This window comes from Pituophis catenifer, unplaced genomic scaffold (genome assembly GCF_029215685.1).
Source record: "Pituophis catenifer annectens isolate HBS135680 unplaced genomic scaffold, rPitCat1.0.hap2 SCAF_1, whole genome shotgun sequence".
In the NCBI taxonomy this organism is placed as follows: domain Eukaryota; kingdom Metazoa; phylum Chordata; class Lepidosauria; order Squamata; family Colubridae; genus Pituophis; species Pituophis catenifer.
The window spans coordinates 72,992,093-73,007,262 of record NW_027256881.1 but is presented as its reverse complement, the minus strand read 5'-3'; the positions used below and the strand labels follow the sequence as shown (position 1 = coordinate 73,007,262).

Here is a 15,170-nt window from a genome sequence, read left to right as displayed (position 1 = left end):
AAACAATACAACCTTTTAAAATATTTTGAAGAGAAATTAACTTGAGATTTCCCATCTTTTTCCCACGCCAGTCATTCAAGACTTTATGGGAGAGAAGACAAATGGTGGACAACCTCATCTGCAAAGATGTTTTTCTACAGTTTATTGATTTTCCCATGTGATTGTTGTACATATTCTATTGTGTATTATTATCTCTTGGCATGAGATAGTAATGAAGAGGAATGTAGCATAGTTCTTAAATACTTAAACTAGTTCCATAGAAGTTGAGGCTCCAGGTCATCCTCCCCAAAGCTTTGGGTGAGATCCAGAGACCTTCAGAAGCTACTGTAAAAGTATTGTTTTGAATTGACCAAAAGAAAAAATGTTTAAAATATGAGCAGTCATGTTTAATTAGAGAGCTAGTTTAGGATAGAAGTTTAGGCACCATGCTAAAAACCAGGAAACCAGGAATACCAGTCCCATCTTAGGCATGGAGCCATCTGGGTGACCTTGAGCTAGTCCCTCTTTCTCAGCCCTAGTAAGGAGACAATGACAGAATAACAGAATTGGAAGGGATCTTCTTGTAGATCATTTAGTCCAACCCCATGCTCAAGCAGGAGACCCTATACCATTTCTGAAAAGTGGCTGTCCAGTCTCTTCTTGAAAGCCTCCAGTGATGAAGCTCCCACATCTTCTGAAGGCAAGCCATTCCATTATTTGATTGTTCTGTCAGAAACTTTCTTCTTATTTCTAGGTTGAATCTCTCCCTTGATCAGTTTCCATCCATTGTTCCTTGTCTGGCCTTTGGATACTTTGGGAAATAGCTTGACCCCTTCCTCTCTGTGACAGCCCCTCAAATATTGGAACACTGCTATCATGTCACCCCTGTTCCTTCTCTTCACTAGACTAGCCATGCTCAGTTCTTGCAACCGTCCTTCATATGTTTTAGCCTCCAGGCTCCTAATCGTCTTTGTTACTGTTCTCTGTACTCTTTCTAGAGTTTCAATATCTCTTTTATAGTGTGGTGACCAAAACTGGATACAGTATTTTAGGTGTTTTCTAGGTATATTCTAAGGCTTTATAGAGCATTACTAATACCTCACGTGATCTTGATTCAATCCCTCTGTTAATGCAATATAGGATTGCATTGGCTTTTTTGGCTGCTGCCACATACTGCTGGTTTATATTTAATTGATTGTCCACTAGGATTCCAAGATCCCTCTCATAGTTACTGCTATTAAGCAAGGTTTCACTTAATCTGTATGTGTTTTTTTGGTTTTTCTTGCTTAAGTGTAAGACTTTATTTTTCTCTATGCTGAATTTCATTTTGTTAGATAGGGCCCAGGGTTCAAGTCTGTTAAGACTTGAATCTGGATCTTGAGCCTATCATTTAGGGCAGGGGTCAGCAACCTGCGGCTCCGGAGCTGCATGTGGCTCTTTGGGCCCTCTGCTGTGGCTCCCTGTCAGGTGATCCCACCACTGGCTGGCCCCGCCCCTCGCACTCCCCTCCCAGTCACTCCTCGCCTGGCCTGAAAAGGTAAGGGTGACGGCGGGGGATGGAGAAGCGGCCAGGGCAGAGACAGTGAGATACAGAGAGAGGGGGAGAGAGAGAGACATAGAGAAATACAGAGAGAGAGGGAGGGAGGGGGGGAGAGAGGGAGGGAGGGGAGAGAGAGATATGTCAAAAGGATTTTGTGGTTCCCAGTGTTTTTTAACAACTGGTTCTCTGCCCTAATGACCGGCTGGGTAGGCATGGCTAGGGGGTCATGTGACTGGTGGAAGTGAGTGACATTGAGTTGGCCACACCCACCCAGGTTTTGTGGCTCCTGGTGTTTTCTTTTCTGTGGGAAACAGGTCCAAATGGCTCTTTGAGTATTTAAGGTTTCAGACCCCTGATTTGGGGTGTTGGCTATTCCTGCCACCTTAGTATCATCTGCAAATTTGACAAGTTCTCTTGCTACTCCCTCATCTATTTATGAAGATATTGAAGAGTACTGGGTCTAAGACAGAACCTTGTGGTATCCCACTGCTTACTTTCCTCCATGTAGATGCAGCACCATTAAGGTCTACTCATTAAGTATGGTTTGCAGCTGGTTACAAATCCATCTGGTGGTGATGCCAAATATCCCACTTTTTCTAGCTTACCAAGAAGTATGTTGTGGTCTACTTTACCGAAAAAATGACAAACCACATTCCCAAAACTGTGCCAAGAAAAGTATAGGAACTTGTCTAGGCAGCCACCAGAAGTCACCCCTGACCTGAAGGCACACTCATATGTTCACGCACACAGTTATATTAATTGAACTGAATTTAAATATAAAGTTACATTCAATTTTGTCCTAAATTCCTCTTTCCAAAAAGTTACTCTGCCCTTTTCATCATTTAACCAATTAATGAACTCTTTCTTTTGTTGAAGGCTTTCAGAACCAGATCCAAACCATACCCTGGAGGAAAGAGTTGTTCATTGGTATTTTAAGCAACTGGATAAAAATGCTAGTGGCGACATCGGCAAAAAAGAAATCAAACCTTTTAAGAAATTCTTGAGGAAAAAATCCAAGCCCAAAAAGTGTGTGAAAAAGTTTGTGGAATACTGTGATGTGAACAATGACAAATCTTTGACCGTTCCAGAACTAATGGGTTGCCTGGGTGTAACAAAAGAAGACAATAAAGCAGATACAAAGAAACGTCATAGTAAGTGGAATTCCTTACTAGCTCTTGTACTATATAGCTCAGGTTGTTTTTTTTTTTTTTAATGGCAACTTTAAGGTGTTTGGAGGTCAGCTCCCAGAATTTCCCAGCCAGCATGCTCGGAGTTCAAGCCCATACTTTCCTGAGTTGAAAAATACTGGTTTAGCTGCTATTGAATGAGATGACTGGGCAACATCAATGGAATTGAGTTTGCTTCTTCTATTTCTTAATGAGTTATTTGTAATCCAGATTTAGAATGGTTGTTAGCAAAGTCTGAAAACTATTCCACTCCTTTGAGGGATGACTTCTTATCGTGACCTCCTGGTACTGCCTCTATTTCACCCTCGGTTCATCTCCAGGTTTTATTCCCACTTTCAGTAATCAGCTCAATTCTTAATGACTTGTTTGGGGATCTTTCCAGTTACTTGAAAAAAGGTTAAACATTGTTGTTTTTTCTGCAAAAAGGATATTCCCCAGCCTAGCTAATATCTTCCTCTTGAGTGTGAATTGTGCTTTTTGAGCTGCATATAAAGTGTCATTTATCATCACAACATTTGAAGAAGAAGAAGAAATGGTAAAGACAGACATTAAAACAATTAAAAGCAAAATAAATTTTGGAAATGAGCAAATGTCTAAAGGCAGAATGTTTTGGCCAGATATCTCATCTGGCATTCGGAAAAAGAGCATGTACAAAAAGTATGCTGTTCCTATCAGACACTATTCAGCGTTGGAGAAAGCACGTTACTAAAAGTTTATGGTGTGTCATGAAATTTAACTGATAGTTAAAAGAAATAAAAAACTTTTGGAATTCCATAAAGCAAATAAAACTAGTATAATATACAAAGTACAAAATGAGCAAAGCTCCCGGTTTAGCCCATCTGAATCTCCAGTCTAGTTTCAGTCTGAGGTTTTGGTGGCTAAGTGTTCTGCCCCAGCTCCGGATTTCGGAGGATATTGACACACACCAACGGTCCTTATCAAATTTATTAAGTAGCAAGAATAAACAAGACCGGCAAAGGTTGGCAACCAGCCCAGAAAACAAGATATGATAAACCAAAATACTCTGATAATAAATACGAGTTGTTTCCAGCAAGAAAGCACTAGCTGCGTGCGACTCACGTAGGCTAAGGGAGTGGCCAATTATCCTCAAGCCCTACTCTCGAGTAGACCTCCTCCTCCTGAGTAGCCACTCCTGCCTTTTGGCAGCCCTGCGTGCTTGAGCATTGAGGAGAGGCTCCTCCACTTTGCTCTCTCCACTTGAAGGAACCTCTGGAGGTTCTGAAGGCCCTGGCTGAGTCTCTGCCTCTGGCACCACATCCTCTTCAGCCTCCTCGCTGTCCAACGCGAGTGCTGGCTGTGCAGGCTGCTGGCGCGACACCACACCAGCCTCCTCTTCGTCGGGATCAGCCACGATCCGCGCAGGCCGCTGGCAGGCCGTAACACTAAGTGGAAGAATTGCTCTATGATCAGGACTTTCCCCACAAGCCAAGCAAGATCATCAAATTTAGAGCATCTAGTTCTAGTGCTAAGGGATAACTTAAATGCATATCTGAAAGGTTTAAAGTCTGTTTAAATTGTTACATAGAATCCTGTTTACTCTCAAATAACTTCCTGTCTCTTTTTTCTCCTCAGCAGTTCCCAGAAGACATGCTGAAAGTACTCCTTCTAACAGGCAGGTATGTATAAGAAGGGTGGGGGGGAGAGAACTTTTCCATTCTCTTGATAGCATTTGGAATTTGCCTGGTTGGGTAATGTGAGAAAGCATTCACAAAGTAACTACCAAAGTCACGTCTGCAAGGAGAGAAACTAGCTACCAGGTTATATGTGATTATTTCTCATTTTCTGCCACTGTCTTGACATTTATCCTCTCTAAAACAGTGAGAATTTAGTAAAGATTTTTCACACATTTGGAAGAATCCAGAAGAAATCCAAAGCACTCCTTTCTACACCACTCATTGATTTAATTCCCTAAACATTTCTTACATTTTGAGCAAGGTGGCCTGAAAACCCTAACTCTGGTAGAACCTGGAACTGCCCCAGCCATTTATTTTGATTATGTAATTGTTGTGGCTGTGAGCATGTGACTTACTCTTCATTCAAATCCAAAACTGGCTTTATTTTTCTCCCCTCTGGCCTCTTCCAGCTTTCCGGTCATCTGATAACATGTAAAGGATATAGTGCAATAGTGCTATCTTTTCTCTCTTTTTCTTAAAGAATTATTTGATCCAATATTTCTGCTGACTCATTTGCAATTATTTTAAAAGCTCGTCCTGTGAAGTGATAGCCTTGAAATGGCCCTAGCTGTACAAACCATCTGTTGGCAGTTAACTGCTACAGCAATGGGAGGCCATAAAGGGTCCTCACAGATGCCAAAGGGGGCTTTCATTAGGAGAGCCCTCGCTTGAAAGGAAGGCTTTGGAATTGAATCTGCTTCACAAGAAACATTTAAAAAGGAACTGCTTACCTTAAAGACAACAATCAGCTCTGTTTCCATTAGGGAACGGGCTACAAATGATCCAAGACTCAATACACACATTATGAAGTGGTAAATTGGAGCAATAGAGTTGTGGTCTAAAATGCTTTCAGACTGCAGGTGAGAAGTCATGGTTTGAATGGCCGTCATTCAGTAAACTAGCATTTATGAAAAAGGACTGTGCTAAAATATAATTGACCAGAGGAGGGAAAAAAATATTTTCTGCATAAGGTGATGGGGGAAAGGATTTATGCCTGAGGTACCATGGCTGCTATTGTGAAGTGATGTAACCAAGGAGATCTGAACTACTTTACTTTCACTATAGTTTGACTTCTGAGAGAGGTTTCATCCACACAAATATAGGACTATGAATGGCAAATGCTGTACCTGATGCTGAAGGTTTCAGGATAGATTTACCTGTTCTCTGAAGGAGGAGGGCAGCTGCCCTGGAGCGAGAAAACAGTGAAAATGGGTTTCTCCCTGCTTCCTTTGATTCTGCAGAATTGGAACCAGGGCATCTGAATTTAGCAGGATGGAAGGCTGAAGAGGGCCAACTTTTTGTTATTAGAAAATGAAGTTTGCATGTATGATACGGTAGTGAATAGCTGTTAGGCGAGGTTATTCTGCTCTGTTGTAGTTGGACAACAATAAGAGCATTATTAGCTGGCCCTTGGTTGATTGGGGGGAAGCTAGGTTACTAAGTGGATTGGAAAAGGAGGATAAGAAGATAAGAAGATAAGAATAAGGATAAACCAGAGGAAGTATAGCAGGAAATGTTGGCATGGACTGGTTCATGGGAAGAGAGAAAATTACTGCACTCTCTGATCCAGGGCCTCCTCTCAAGCCATAAACCAGATATCCAGATTACTGAACACCTTGGATTTAGGTTGCTTTTGAACATCAGGTGCCAAAAAATCTAACTGCACAACACATGTAGTTGGCCACACATTAGATCTCATTTTTAACTTGAAGTGTATGTTATGTGATCTAGTTCCAGAGGATGTTTCCAACAATCCCTTTCTTGTGATTAACCAGAGCCACAGTCTGTGCAGGGAGAAAGGGCTGATTTCAGAGAACACATGGTTTTCTCAAAAGTTGGAACCTAATCCTGTTGGACACCTTGTTAGTTCTGAAATACAAATATGGCCAGGTTGTTGGACAGGGTTTTTTTTATACCAATAGAAGAGAAATGATGATGTGATTTATTTCTCTCTATACCAATAGAAGAGAAATGATGATATGATCTAGCCAGATAATGAAATTTCTGCAAGCAACAACCCAGCTCAGAAAATGCAAAGGACTCCACAGGACTTTTCTGAGCTTCTCCTAAATGGAGAGTCTTTACCTGGCCACTTAACTTTGGGAAATGAAATAGATGAAGAGAAACCTGAAGCAACCCTATCAGAAAGTGAAAAAAAATGGGGTGGCCAAAACAGGGACAATTCTGATTCAAGCCTATTCTTGCAATCAGGAGGGATTTATTAGATTTATAAGCTTCACAACTCTTATCACAACACTATTTATGCATCTATGGAATGTCAGCCAACTGTATTGTTAATGTGGCTCACCTCTCTTAGGAAAATATAGGCCAGAATAACTGATTGATGTAACTTGCAATAACTTGGTTGAACGTTTCATGGAAATTACCACTTGCATTTGCTTTCAGTTGGAAGCCAAATAGATGGAATCAATTGAGATTGGAGAAGTTATGTCTTGTTATGTTTTCTGTAAGCTCTGTAAACCTGTGAATCTCAGGGAAATGATCTTGGCTCATGTGCAGTCTCACTCACCTAGCTGATTAAAGTGTCCATAAAAAGATTAAGAGTTGAATCAAGGCAGTAATCAACACTTTTTTAAAAAAATTAAGGAGAGGCTCCAGGAGTTCTGAAGAAGAAATGGTTTGCCCATTTCTTAAGAGGCCTAGCCTAAATCTTGAGAAAGTGATAGAGCTGCAATTATAAAGTTCTATTTAGAGGTTATAGAGATTTCTGGATGATATATGGTAGCTGTTTTTGGCTCCAGGCACGAGGTGAAAATTGCATTTATAGATGGAATTTGTTCTTATGGACTGAAATTTATTTATGTATTTATTTATCATATTTGTTTTTTAAATATGATTTTAATTAAGCTTAATTAAACTATATTTCAAACTATAAACCACAAGTAAAAATAAAGATAGTAGAAAATTGAGGAAGAAGGAAAAGACTGTGGATCTTTACTGTTGGGTAAAGAGAGAAAAAAAAGCATAGCTTCCAACTCTTTTTAGCACAATAGATTAAGGGTAATAATATTAGAACCTCAACTATTTACTATATATAGCTATTTCTGTAACAACAAACTTTTTTACTCAGTAAATCCCAAACTTAGTTTCATTTTTTTTTCTGTCTCAAGCACAAAATCTAGAAGCAGTTTCCAAGCAGAAACAAAAATTGGATGCACTCTTTTCTTTGATTAAAGCAGTTAATCTGGCCATTTCTCTAGCTCCATTATTTTTGCAATCTACTCTTCCATTGTGGGAATTAATGTATCTTTCCATTTTTGCACATAGAGCAGTCAATATGTACAACAAGAAAGTTTCAGATTTTTTTTCAAGTTCCTTGTCCATAAAACCTTTTTTTAAAAAGTCTCTGGTTTGATTTTTATATTCATTTTAAGAATTTTCTATATTAAAATATAAATCTTACTCCAGTATTTATTTATCATACTTGTACAGCTGCTCAGCTCATATGAAAGTAATTCTGGGCAGTATGCAATATTTAATTAAAAACAATAAATACATGAAAATATATGTACATTCCAAAAAGAAGTATATAAACTTATAGAAAGTATATTGGTACTATGAAAAATAATTATTAAAAAGCACAAAAACAGGAGAGGATGATATTCCAATTCCTGGAACCCACCAAATGTAATTCCTTGGGGACTCACAGCATACTTTCTCTGCCAGACCTGACGGGCTCGGCGGATGTAATCAAAGTAAGTCAATCCCTCAGAGTATAGTTGCAGCTATACATCAGAGAGAGAGGGTGGGGGAGGGAGGGAAAGAAGGAGGGAGGGAGGGAGAGAGAGAAGAAAGAAAGTGTCAGATGTAAATGCCTTATTCTCTATTGTGTAAATAATGTATATATGGGATATCAGGGGTTAACTTATTCTTTGGATTTTAATGTATTCATAATTTACCACTCCCATTCCTGGCTCCACCCCTTGTATATATAAGGAGCCACCCTCACCATTTTCTTGGCTTCTATCTTGAATATTCAGTGAATATAGAATGCCTGTTATGATTAAAGAGAAATATATTTAAATCTCTAACTCTTATTATCTTTATTGAGTCTGATCCTGAAAATATTGCAACAAGCTGGTAGCAGAGGATGGTTAATTGACTCAATAAATAATTAAAAATGTCTAAGAAAGATAGGCCCAACACCAGGGCCTACAGCAAAGAAATAGAAACTGAACAAGAGATGATCAACGAATCCACTAACGCGATTTCGAGAGAATCCGAAGAATACACCACTGAAGAAGAAGAACTGATAAATGAAAATAATGACCAGGAAGAAATCGAAATAGAAAATAACGAACTCAGGTCAGAGATATTGAAGATACTAAAAAGCCAGAAGAACGATGAAAGCCTCATCGCGAACCTCCAAGAAATGCTGAAGAACAGCGGAGCAGCGAGAGAGAAAAACGTCGTTAAAGAAAAACCCAAAGATCAAAAAACTGTGAGTGAAATGACTACTGAGAAAGTCGTTGTGAAAAAGAAAAGATGTGATCCCGCGCGAAATTTTGAATGGCAGCCATCTTGGTTTCAACGAACTTCAAAAGAGAGTGAAGCAGAGCCAATCAAAACGCTCAGTTCAAAATTTCTGGCGCGAAAAACGCTATCAGACGACGAAAGTGAAAAAGAAAACTCAAACTCTTCAGAAGAACCAGAATCTGAAAGTGAAGACGATTTAACAAAGTCTCAAGTAAAGTCAGCAATGAAAACGCTTTTTGCTGCTTTTGGACCAAGATTGAAAATTTCCAAGGCACCAACGAAGAAGCAAGAGATCAAACCGACAACTCGAGACCTGCACGCTCCCATCCTGACTTCGAAAGCGACGACACCCGAGCCCAGAGAGCCATGCCGATTCCGTCCTACACCGCAGACCGGATCAAGTGCCAACGCACACAAAAGAAAGAGAAGAGCTGTCGCCACCACCAGAACCCCAAAAACCGAGCCAGAGACCGACTCATCTGAAGAGGAGCGGAACGAGAGAGCTGAAATGGAGAGAACCTTCCACGACGACGCCAAGGAAGAAATGAGCAACGCGCATGTGCGAAACTACGTAGACGGCTCCGAAAGACTTGAACTGGCCAGAGAACTGCGCAGACTCGTTGCGAGCATCCCCATGCCGTTCTGTAATTTCCTGCACTTACGAGACCACGGACTGCCTCAGGTTGTAAGTAGTGGACAAAATAATGTGGGTAACTTACCCAGTGACTTCCCAAAACTTAGAGTTGATGGCATTAATTTACAAGAGTGGTATCAACAGCTTCAGGTTGTCTTTATGAAAGAAAATTTACTATTCTTTATAACTAGTCCTCCAAGAAGACCTTGGACTTTAAAAATAGATTGTTTACATCATAGAGCATTTTTCATAATAATATCTAGCGTGTCTCCTGCAATGTATCATAGCATCAAATCAAACCTAACTGTGTCAGAAATAATTCAATGCATGTTTAATCTATTTCACAGCGATAGCGTAGCTACAACTACAAGAATGTCTAAGGATTTCTTTTCTTCTAGAGTGAAACCAGGGGTTTCTATAAGTGAGCATTTGATATCTCTAAACAAAATAAGAGCTGAGCTGCAATTGAGGGGGGAAGTGATTTCAGATCAAACAATGAAAAGTGTTATTATCAATTCACTTGATCCATCATGGGATAACTTTATGTCACACTTAGATACTATTAATTTAGGATATTTAACCATAGAAAGTCTATCTAACAAATTGATAGCAGAAGACAATTCAAGAAAAAATCGTTCCAGTAATCAAACAGAACACAAATCTTTTAGGAAAGTAGCTTTCCAAGAAAAATATAATGAAGCCTTTAAATGCCACAATTGTGGGTCCAGGGAACACAGTAGAAGAGACTGTCCCAAAGTCTCAAGGGAGAGACATAGGCCAGAATATAGGAACAAATACAATTATAGACAGTCTTCCACAGATAGACACAAATATAGAAGCCCACCAAATTACAGAGAAAGTAGAGGGGGTAGAGAAAATTCAAAAGAGAGAAAATCTGGGTCACTAAATGGACTAAACAAACAAGAAAGCACCAAAACACAACAAAATGAGAACAATAATTGGCTTATTGATTCTGGTGCAACCAATCACACCACTAACAACAAAAGTATATTATCTTCATTTACAGAAGATAAGTTTGTGATAAAGGTAGCTAATCAAGAAAAGGTTCAAGTATTAGGCAGAGGAAATGTGACCTTGCCTGGTTTAGGTAAAATAGAGGGGGTATTATTAATCCCAGAAATACCTCACAACATACTAAGTGCTATAAAACTAAGCAGAGATTCTGACATCAATATAGTTTTCTCAAAAGGGAAAGCAACTTTAGAGAAGGACAAAACAAATATAGGCACTGTGATGATAAAAGGAGGTCTACCCTATCTGATAACAAAAGAAAGATGGTTACATAACATTGATTCAAATATGGAAGATTGTATTGAAGCAGATGATGAAAATGTTATTAACAGTGACAATGATGAATGTAAAATACCTCATGATCACAAAATTACACACAATGAGAAGAAACCAAAAATAGGTAAACCAATTCATGATGAGTGTGCTCACATCTTACATAGGAAGTTAGGACATGCAAGCTTTCCTGTAGTTCAAAAAATGACTGAACACGCAGAAGGTGTCAAAATAAAAAATTGTGAAAATTATTTAGAATGCTCAGTATGTAAATCCACCAAACTAAAAACCAGTCCCAGACCAAAAAAATCTAACAGATCAACTAACAATATTTTTGACTTAGTACATATGGACTTAGTTGGTCCATTAACTCCATCAGTTACCTATAGAAAACGTTACTTTCTAACAATAGTGGATGATTATAGTCGCTATGGTTTTGTTTACACATTAAAGCACAAGGATGAAACCTTTCAGAAATTTAAGGAATTCTACAAACGCATAGAAACACAACATAATATCAGAATAAAACAAATTATGACAGATAGGGGATGTGAGTTCATGTCTAAAGAATTCTCCCAATGGTTAAAGGATAGGGGAATGCTACATTTCACGTCCAATCCATTTTCTGCGTTTCAAAACGGGATTGCAGAGAGAAAGAATTCCACACTACAAACCATGATTAGATGCACATTAGAGGATGCTGGTTTAGGCAAACAATTCTGGTCAGAAGCCCTACATTATTCAAATTACACTCAAAATAGAACCTGGTCCAGTATTGTGAATAAGACACCGTATGAGGTGATGTACAATAGGAAACCTAAATTAGCACACATGCACATATTTGGAGTCACTGCAGATGTGCACATACCTAAGCAGTTGAGGAGAAAGGGAGAAAACGTATCCAGAAGATTAAGATTTATGGGATATGAAACTGGAACCAAAGGGTACAGATTCATTGATAATAATAACAAATTTATAGTCTCCAGAACAGCTGTGTTCCATGAGCAGGCCAATTGGTCTAAATTGCACCTTAATGAAATATTTCCAAATAAATGCAAAGATGCAATATCTTGCGAGGAAGGGACAATAGAAAATCAAAACATTAACAAAAATAAGAACAAAACCAAAACTTGGACAAATAGTCAGCATAAAATAAAGACAGACACATTAACAAAAAAGGAAGCTAGATATTTGCATGACAACCATAGCAAACCTGAAAGAGCTATTAGAAACAATAGAAATCAAATACCAAGTAAATACAAAGATTACATAATGCATATGAATGGAGAACAAATAACACCTAATACATATGAGGAAGTATTAAAACTCCCTCGTGAAGAAAGAGAAAAATGGGAACTAGCTATGAAAAAAGAGATGGAAAGTTTGCAAGGATTAAATGTATTCACTCCTGCGATCGCACCTAAGGATAAAACAATTATAGGTACCAGGTGGATTTATAAAATTAAGAACCTAGAAGGAGGCAATACTTTATACAAGGCTAGACTAGTTGCACAAGGTTATGCACAAAAATATCCAGAAGACTATACTGACACATACTCCCCCACGGTGAGGACAGAGAGTGTTAAAACAGCTCTAGTAGTAGCATCTGCACTCAATCTGGACGTATTTCAATATGACATACAGACTGCGTATTTACACGCAAAACTAGATAAGGAAATATATGTAAGAGCACCACACAGTCAATACACTAATAAGAATGAAATTTGGTTATTAAACAAGAGTCTATACGGATTAAAGCAATCTGGCAAGAGATGGTACGATTGCTTGGTAAAAGTACTAAAGACCATGGATTTCAACGCTACCACTGCTGATAACTGTTTCTTTGTAAAAAAGAGTGATGATCACATTGAATTTGTATTAATTTATGTGGATGATATTTTATATATAGGAAAACACAAAGAGAGCAGAGAAATCTTTGTAAATAAGTTAAACGAACATTTCTCGTTGAAATCTCTAGGTAAAGTGAATAAATACCTTGGTGTACAAATTAACAAAACTAGAAGGGGATTCAAACTTACTCAGAAAGATAAGATCATTGAACTTCTAAACAAATGTAATTTAAACAATGCCAAAACCTGTGACACTCCTATGCAAACTGATTTCCTTAGAAACACTGATGAGTCTTCCCCTGAATTTAAAGATAATACATTTTACAGATCAATTATAGGCTCACTCCTTTATATATCTAATTGGACCAGACCAGATATTGCATTACCTCTCAATTTATTGTCAAGATATGTTAGCAAACCAACCATGTATCATTGGGAAGCTGTCAAAAGAATTCTAAGATATCTGAAAAGTACATTAGATTTTTGTTTAGTATTAGAACCTAATAATGACAAAGAACCAAAAATTACCTGTTATGCAGATGCAGATTGGGCTGGTGATACATCATGCAGAAAGAGTACTTCTGGTTATATTTTTCTATTGAATGATTGTCCAGTTTACTGGTACACTGGTAAACAAGAACTGGTAGCCACTTCAACCACAGAAGCGGAATATGTTTGTTTATCCAAAGCTGCAAATAACCTTGTATGGTTCAATGACTTGATCTCAGATGTTTGGAAAAAACCTACATTACCTTTTGTTGTGCATGAAGATAATAAAGCAGCCATTGAAATATCCAGATCCGATGCCATTGGACAAAGATCCAGGCATATTGATATAAAATTTAAGCACGTGAGACAATTATCTCAAGATGGATTCATCAAAGCAATACATTGTGATACTTCTGAACAATTAGCTGACATATTAACGAAGCCTTTACCTTCTAAACAGCACAAATATTTAACTTCTAAATTGTATGTATTATATTGTCCTGAATCTGAATGTAATTGGTGTTGTATAGCGAACCGGCATTTAGAGGGGGATTTGTCAGATGTAAATGCCTTATTCTCTATTGTGTAAATAATGTATATATGGGATATCAGGGGTTAACTTATTCTTTGGATTTTAATGTATTCATAATTTACCACTCCCATTCCTGGCTCCACCCCTTGTATATATAAGGAGCCACCCTCACCATTTTCTTGGCTTCTATCTTGAATATTCAGTGAATATAGAATGCCTGTTATGATTAAAGAGAAATATATTTAAATCTCTAACTCTTATTATCTTTATTGAGTCTGATCCTGAAAATATTGCAACAGAAAGAAAGAAAGAAAGAAAGAAAGAAAGAAAGAAAGAAAGAAAGAAAGAAAGAAAGAAAGAATTTTGAGAGCTTCAGAACAAAGCAATAGTTTTTCCACATCCACCAGATTTACTTTCTATCAAATATAATAGTAGTTAGAGGCAAATCAGTTCTCCTAAGAGCTTTATTGCTTACTGTAAAACAAAGGATAAACAGAGAGAACTGTTTGCACTGCAAACCTTTGATAATTGATAGCTGATCATTGCAAGATCCTGTTGTGATATATTTAGCACTATGGAATATTCTATTCTAATCACAATACATTCGTCTCAAAATATTAGTAAAAACTGTTCTTCCTTATTTTAATATTATCGTGTATACTATTGTAGCATACAACATGAAAGACTATTTTTCAAATTTTTATTGGCAGCAATCCTCAAAGAAGCAAGGCTGAACATTTCATATCCAAGGCAGATCTCTCGGACATGTAGGAGATTCCCTCACCAAAGGTCAATAAAGAGCAACCATAGTATTTGCACTTTGTACTTTAAATGTAAATTCACTTTGTAGAAATGAGATATTTAAACAGACATTTTTTTAAAAAGAATCTGTGAAAATGTAGTAACAGCTTATTTTAAACAATTACCACATACAATGTATGTGCCTTTTTGTTGTTGTCTGAAATCTATGTCTTGGAGTTGTAAAAGTTTGCATTTAATCTGTTCTAAAAAGAATAATGTTCTGTCTTGTAGAAGCTAGTTTTCTAGTATGTATATTTGTGTGTGTGTGTTTGTATGTGCATACATATATACACAAACATACACACACACATTTTCAGTAGAATTGCTTATTTTTATGTAATCGTTAATATTATTGAACCAGCTTGATCTGAAGTCTACTGAGCTCACAAAGTTACATAATCTATGTTTGAGGTTGCATGTTCTTAAAGCCACATCAAAGATTAAAAAGTGTTGGTGATTTATGCACCTTATATAAGAACAGAGATTTTAGAAAGAGTTTAGGGTGCCTTTGTTGAAAAGATGGATACCTTTTCTCAAAAATACAGTTGTACAGCTAGACTGCAACCACACTAGTTTGAGAAAAAAACACACACACACATTTTGTCTTCTTGAATTTCCTATAATTTCTAGAGGGCAGGAGTATGTTTATTTTAGTTTCTATC

General features: G+C 37.7%; 1 protein-coding gene across 1 annotated transcript in view; it reads left to right on the top strand.

Moving 5' to 3' along the window:
• Positions 1–14,481, top strand: part of SMOC2 (SPARC related modular calcium binding 2) — a 130,875-nt gene extending 116,394 nt beyond the window's left edge. The window contains exons 11-13 of the mRNA XM_070951204.1: positions 2,396–2,670; positions 4,303–4,343; positions 14,418–14,481. Coding sequence (XP_070807305.1) covers positions 2,396–2,670; positions 4,303–4,343; positions 14,418–14,441 — 340 coding nt within the window. The 3' untranslated portion in view covers positions 14,442–14,481. The remainder of the gene's footprint in view (positions 1–2,395; positions 2,671–4,302; positions 4,344–14,417) is intronic.
• Positions 14,482–15,170: the final 689 nt, after the last annotated feature.